This window comes from Penicillium argentinense, assembly GCF_028826775.1.
Source record: "Penicillium argentinense strain IBT 30761 chromosome Unknown utg000009l_segment0_segment0, whole genome shotgun sequence".
Classification (NCBI taxonomy): domain Eukaryota; kingdom Fungi; phylum Ascomycota; class Eurotiomycetes; order Eurotiales; family Aspergillaceae; genus Penicillium; species Penicillium argentinense.
The window spans coordinates 1,489,871-1,497,222 of NW_026622668.1; the positions used below are offsets into that span (position 1 = coordinate 1,489,871).

Sequence of the window (7,352 nt, forward strand, 5' to 3'; positions counted from 1 at the left end):
TTGGTGGGCTTTGCGAGCGTTTCTTAAGCAGTGCCTTGATTGACGAGCCCTGTCGATTCAATTGTTTGAGATTTGCCGGCGTTTTAGGGCTCCACGCGCTCGATTGGCTCCCTGGTCGACTACCTGAGGGGGTAGGTGTCTGAAGTTGAACATCAAGCTTTGAAATGACCTGATCGGGATCATATGGTACTAAACCAGCTGCGACGAATGCATTTTGAATAGTCTCTGGTTTAAAGGCCTCTTTGCGAGCTTGTGGGAATGCTGCAAGGAAATCAAGCTTGTCGATATGGTTGACCCCCAACCGTGCTTTGCGCTCAATCAAGCTCCCATACGCGCGCTTTAGGGGGGCAAAACAGCCTATATCCAAAGGCTGTAGTAGATGAGACGAATGCGGAGGCATGCAGATTGGAATAATATCATTTTGCTCGCACAATCGATCAAAACGGGGGGTCAAATGACTGCCATGGCCATCGAGAACTAGTAGTCGATATTTACCCCTAGTACGACTAGTAGTCGCAGGGATAAATAGCTTTTCTAGCCATCGAAGCCCAATTTCGTCTGTAGTCCAGCCATTCTCACTGATTTCGATTCTCCAATTGTCGGGTAGGTCATCAAACCATGCATATTGTTGGTACTTTGACGATTTGAAGATAATGCATGGTGGGAGTATAAAGCCCGTTGAATTCACACATTCAATCGATGTGACCCATTCGCGATTCCCTGGCTGTAGAACTGACCTCCGACCATAGTATTCAGCTCTTGTAATGACTTTCGCAGTGGCTATAAGCCCCATTGCGAAGCCAGTTTCATCAAAATTGTAGATATCCTCAGGTTGGATACCATTCTCATCGATCGTGCATCGTACAAGGTCGAACCATGGTTTAATAACCCTCGGATCTTCGCATTTTGCCCTCTCATAATTATATCGACGAGAATACCGCGATTTGAGCTCATCATAGCGCTCTGTATATCTGTAAACCCAATTGACTCCAACAGTCTGACTACCACGCTCTGCTAGTAGAATATTGGCCATATCCCTTACCATACAAGGCCGGGGAGCTGATCCACGTGTATCCATAGAGAGTATCCACCATAGGAGCGATTCCTCTTCAGTTGGAGTCAATTTATAATTGCTGGCGCGGGTTTCCGATCGATGAAGTTTGCCATTGTATCGGCGATGGAGAGTTGCGGTAGGTACTTGAAATCGGCGCGCAGCTTCGCGAATTGATCGAAATTCTTTGTTCCGAAAGGCTTGTATTGCGAGCTGGATCCTACCTTCTTGGTTGATAGAATTTTGAGGATTTTGACTGCGAATTGGGGGCATAGTGGGTAGTTGAAATGAGGAGGTTGACGCGCTGGGGCGCGACCGCGGTTTCTGTCTCACGCGCCCGTGTGTCTCACTTGCTAGTGGATTACGTTAGGAGATTGGGTATCTGCTGAATCATCCTGCTCCTGATTGTAATATCAGTCTCTCCGATCGACACCCTTTAGTCGTGTCGGTATCCCTGTTCAAGATTGGCCCGTGAAGTTCTCTCCGCGTTGGAGCTGGCTATCGTCAGGGCCAAACTTACGCAGTAATTTACTGCCCCATATGGTTGCTCTCAACTGAGCGGGTCATTTTCGCATAAGCCCCACAGCTTATCTACCCTCTATTGGTCTATCGGCGTTAAGTCCTAACCTGACCCGCTTTTATCGGCGATAATTGGAGCAATTACGAAAACGGAGATAGACACGTCGATATAATTGGGGATTGTCGTGCTGTCCATTGAATCCATTGCGTCATATGTTTCTACGAGGACTACAATAGGCCGTCGTGAGATCATGACCACGGCATAACGCCGATGAGTCTGGGTTATTTAAACCTGGCCAAAATCGTCGCTTTGAGAACAAAAATCCTCTCTTTCAAACTTCATAACCAGAATTCATTGAATCGAATCCACAATGCCTTCCCATGGTCAATACACCACTGAAAAGGTCAAATATGCCTCGCACGGGGATACAGTCGCCGGAGTCCTCTTCTTTCCTACAAATGTCACGAAGCCACCCGGTGTCGTTGTAACTGGTCCATATTCCTTCGTGAAAGAACAAGCGCCGCTGCAATACGCAACCCGTCTCGCAGATGAAGGTTATGCAGCTTTGATATTCGACCCACGCACCGTTGGTGAAAGCACAGGCCAGCCCCGACGACAAGAAAACCCGAAAATGAAAAACGAGGACATGGTCGCAGGACTTGACTATCTATCGGCACGTGGCGATGTCGATTCATCTCGGCTCTTCTTAGTCGGGATCTGCCAGGGTGGCCCCGAATCCTTGGATGTGGCATCGTACGATGGCCGAGTGACAGGTGTAGCCTCGGTGTCTGGATACTATCGAGATCATGAAACCGACATTTACATGATTTGCGCTGGGTGTGTTGCATGGACACCTGGCGCGGACATCGCAGCGATGAAAATGCCCACTCCCGAACAGGGAGAAGCCCTGTACAGAGCGCGGCTTGAGCGAGCTAGAAAAGCCCGTGAGCTATACGACCAGACCGGAGAAGTGGTGTACCAGCCTTTGGTTGATCCCAAGGCCGCTGATCCTGAAACTGGGTCACTGGCCGGCCTTCCGGGACCAGTGGTTTGGTCCTGGTATGGGCCGTGGACACTGAAGGGATTTGAAAACCGATATGCGGTGATGAGCGACGTGGACCACTTTGATTATACCACCGTACCTGGCGTGGCGAAACTGAATAAGCCAGCGCTTCTCATCCACGGCGACAACTGTATGAATGCGGCGGCTGCGAAGCGCCACTACGATTCCATTCCAACAAGTCAAAAAAAATTGATCTGGAACAACGAGGTTTCCCATTTCCAGCATTACGACCAGCCGGATTGTGTTGATCGCAACGTGGGGGACATTGCAGCCTGGTTTGCCGAGATCAAATAGAATGTCTAACACGTACATCTCAATGGTTAAGCTCGTTCATCAAACTCCAAAAGCTGGTATTTGAGAAATCGCCTCCAAAATTCCATCTCTCCGTAAGGTTCACAGTAAAAGGGTCCAAGGGAAAGTTGTCGGGTGTATTTGTGAACGGTGTTTGCGTTATTGAGATATGATCCAAGAATAGATCATGGGTAGGACGAGGAGGCAAAACGGCATCAAACGAAAGCTCCGACGGTGTCCCACGAGAACAATCTATATCGCTGTTGGGAGGGATCCACCTTGGATTGGTGAAAGATGCTATAGCGTCCTCGGTAGGTTTGAAGATGTCGAGCCGATGTCTTAAACGATGGTACAAGCTGCACACAACGCCATATGCTGACTTTGCCATGAAATTGGATTGTCCAATTATGCTCAACCTTTGCATCCCTCTTTCAACAACCTCGATACACTCCATGTGTCGTTCGTGATTCTCATTCGGAAAAACGATACAGAGAGCTGCAATCAAAACAATCGCATCGAAAGAAGCGTAGACCGGATTAAACACCTTGCGCTGGCGTGGCTCTGACTTTTCAAACAGTCGTTCTTGTGCGCGAAGAATGGATATCCCAGCATTCAAGGCTTCTGTGCGACTGTCGGCAACAGAGAATATGAAGGGTCGATGGAGTGCGAGAATAACGAAGTGTATGAGCGACGATAGTCCATCTCGAGCAACAGGTAGCCATTGGCATCCACATAATCGATCAAACTTCGCATCTGGATCTTCCAGACGGCACCAAGAGGGCAAAAGCTCCAAGTTTTTTTTTATTGTGGCGTGAATGTGTTCGACAATCGGGTAGTCTTGGGAGTTAGCACCGTTATGTTCTATTTGGTGAATGTCCTTGAAGTATCGATAGGCCACATTATAGCCGGCGAGGATGATATCAAATGGTCTAGGTGGATCAGTCTCGGTTTGCCAATGCGAAAATAATTCTCGTCGCCTTTCGTCGTCCTCTATTGTGCGAGCGAAATGATCGATTTGAATATCGGTGGCAATCGGTCGGCCGAGAACGACAGCCATGTGGACGTCCCAAATATGCAAGACCACCCAGATTCTGTGACCCAAGAGACTGGCACTTTGCGTGCCGCGTTTCGACCCCACTGGAGGCTGATCGGATACAATTCGTCCGGTATGTAGGCCTATCTCCTGTGCATCGCGGATTGCTGCTCCAAGTGCATGCCACGCTTCAATAACTTTGCCACTACTTTTCAAGAACGAGGCTCGCAGCAGACCTGCTTGTACCATGGCAATTGTTATATCCTTTTTCCCCAGGAGCGCGAGTAAATTAGCACCTGTATCGCTATATTCACCTCCAAGATCATGGAAGGTCATATCAGCCATGGTAATGAGAGAACTGATCTTTTCATCATGAGGAGGGTGAAAAAGAAGGGCGTGAGCGAGGACTTGAAACAGTAGTGCTGGAAACACAACGGTTCCCAGTGCCAATCTTTCAAACCCCACTTGAAGGTCAGAGTATGAGATCTCTCTCCATGCGACTAGATGTTCTCTGAAAGTCTCCTCGTCGAGCAGGTCGTACTGCCAATTGATATCGGAAAAAAATCTTTGAACCAATATGTCGATGCAGGTTTGTGAAGGCAGATGGCGCACTGCTTTTTTATACTTGCGGTTTGCATCATTTCGGAACAGGGTCTGATTTGCGGTACTGGAGCTAAATAAACCAGCAGCCTGACCATCATGCAGTTCAGTAGTACGCAATAGGCTCATGGAGTTGTAATTGCCGTGGTTGGAGTATCCAAAATCTCGAATTTTGTCCTGAAACTCGCTAGACCACTCGGTGTTGGGTTCAGTGGGTTGACAGATATGCATCATATTCGTACCACGGCTGATTTTCGAAGGACCACTCTCACCGGAATCGCTTCTCGTGGCTTGGCAGCCCTTCGGTTCAGCCTCATAATGGCAAAGACTCTGCAGTCGCCAATCAGACGACCGAAAGCAATGTTGTGTTCAGAAGCATACATACCTGCGTGTCTCGCTGGATACAGTTGCAACATGGATGCTGGCGATCGCACTATTCAACCTTTAGTAAACTTTTGTTTAGCTATTTCCTGAGGCGGCTCACTTTTTGCTTGCGTCGATGGCATTCGGTACAGGACATGACGAGTCTCTTCCTCTTCTGAGGTTTGCGTTGTCCGCTAATAGAGCCAGTCTTTGACATAGGTAGTGGTGGTGCCATATTGCACAGATATTGCAGCAGATCTCTGATAATGGTACAGAGAAGAATAGATGTCAGGTGACGGTGTGGAGGGTCACTGTCTCTCAGATGGAGTGTACCGTGCAGGTTTACCGCTTCGAACGGCCTCACCGCCTACAACCACCAGTGGGTCATGTTTTGCTCGACGGTTGGAGAAACCGAACTGGTCAATGATATCGACAGACCGGTCAATGTGTTGACTTCTACCCTAGCAGGATGGTCAGTGCGCTTTAGTGCTCTTTGCCACTGCCGGTTTTATCCCTTCTGTCACATGTCATGATGCTTCCGAAGATTCCGGCCATTATATAACCCCATTCCTCCGCAGCATGCAGCATGGAAGATTCTGCTCATGAAGTGCCTAATGCAGCACTTCTCTCGAAATTTGAATCTAAACATACAGGGATGCAAGTCGAGGAAAGATGGTTGAGTCAAAAAGTCATTCTTATCATCTATTTCTCGTCCCGATTGCTTCGTCCCAGAACACTTCGGAATCTTTTGCTGCGGCGAGGCTACCGTCGCTCTGAATCGGCTATCACTAAGAAAATATTGATTATCACTAAGAAACACCCAGCTCTCAGGTCCAAATACGGGCATTGGGATCTAAACTAAACGCCGTGGACCACTGGCTTGACACCTTAGATGGCGGCCTTGAAGCCGTAAATGAAATCATTCAATTTTTACAAGAAGATGCAGAAGATGTTGCACTGGTAGGTAGTCTCTGAAGAAATTGTAGATATACTCGATTTCGGCACTCACTGGACTTCTAGAACCTGTCAGTCGATGGGCTTTTGCGGGCTTTTGATGTCTTGAAATAGCGACGTGTTATGATTTCGGGAAACTAGCCCGGTGCAGTTTTATAAGAGTGTTAAGGAAAAGCTGTTGCTCGCACCTAACTGACGGTTCCGTTTCTCATTATTTAGCCAGCGGGATCTGCCTTTCCTATCACTTAACTATAGCTAGAGGCTTTGGTATTCTCAAGTATAGATCAATTCCGCATAATCTACTAGAGAAAGTGATAATCTCAGAACGAGGAGGGCGTAATCAAATAGAAATAGGAACTAAGAAAAAGCGCTAAACACAGTAAGTTTGATAGTATTATGGTGATCTATGCCGAGGATTCTTTCTTTTAGAAGCCTTAACACAAATTTTATATTGGAGAAACTGGACTATAGTATCCTCCCACGACATATTTCACTAAAGACTCCTCGTTAAAAGTAATCTGCTTCCGCCTTAACGACTGCTTTTTGTTTCACAGGCCTCACTACCAAGGCGCTAGCGCAACGATTTACTTAACGATACTCATTACAACGATAGCCACATTGGCATTATTTAGTATTTGAGAGCTGAAGTATGGTTCATTTTAAAGGAAACTAACACGGAAGCTACTTGACTATGGGGGGTAGGGTAGCTTTTTGACACGTCCTTGACCTTTTCCAACTCGCACGACTCCTTAATCAAGCAACACTATTACTACAAACAAACGTGAACTGCCGGACAGAAAAAGCTAAATATACTTGCTGAAAATCTGCAACGTATGCTCCCAAATCTGAGCACCCACCTTGCTCTGCCGGTATTCTTGCAATACAGGGTTCTCACCACAGAACTCGGATTTGCTATTCAGTCGTTGCACGTGGTCTTCTGATGATTTTCATGCTACGACGCCGACCGGTGGACGAGAGAGATTGGTCTGGATGGACACCGATGGACGCGCAAGCCTGGAAAACGGGCGGATGCCTTACGACTCCCCCGGGAACTTTGGCGAGGGACTGGGAGAGTCGGAAGGCATTCGTCCAGGCACCATGGCAAGCGCCGCCAGAAGTGTTCATCGAGGACAGAGAGATGGCAGTGAAAACTCACGACCACATTCTATCCAAAGACCCAAGCGAAAGACCCTTGATTCTCTACACCGACGGGAGCGGGATCGAGGGAAAAATTGGAGCAGCAGTAGTCGTTGATCTCGAGGATCACCACGCTCACAGCCAAATGGGCGGCGAAGAAACGTCCACTGTATACGCTGCCGAGCTCAGTGCCATCGAAATGGCACTCAAATTAATCCTGGAGACCACGGAACCGTGGGCGGCACAGGCGAGAAACGGGCTTGTCATCTTTGCAGACAGCCAAGGGGCATTGAAGGCGCTCCGCCAACCACGGATGCCATCAGGACAGGTCTACCTGGAA

At 48.1% G+C, this 7,352-nt stretch overlaps 2 protein-coding genes across 2 annotated transcripts; one reads left to right on the plus strand and one right to left on the minus strand.

Annotated features, from left to right (window-relative positions):
• Window positions 1-1,941: 1,941 nt before the first annotated feature.
• On the plus strand, window positions 1,942-2,928 carry N7532_008167 (alpha/beta hydrolase; the record flags this gene model as incomplete). Its single annotated transcript, XM_056620659.1, has 1 exon — window positions 1,942-2,928. The coding sequence occupies one exon, from the start codon at window positions 1,942-1,944 to the stop codon at window positions 2,926-2,928; it is 987 nt and encodes a 328-aa protein (XP_056471465.1).
• Window positions 2,929-2,947: 19 nt separating this feature from the next.
• N7532_008168 (fungal specific transcription factor domain-containing protein) lies at window positions 2,948-4,792 on the minus strand (the record flags this gene model as incomplete). Its single annotated transcript, XM_056620660.1, has 1 exon — window positions 2,948-4,792. One exon carries the CDS (start codon window positions 4,790-4,792, stop codon window positions 2,948-2,950), a length of 1,845 nt encoding a protein of 614 aa, XP_056471466.1.
• Between the last annotated feature and the right edge of the window lie 2,560 nt (window positions 4,793-7,352).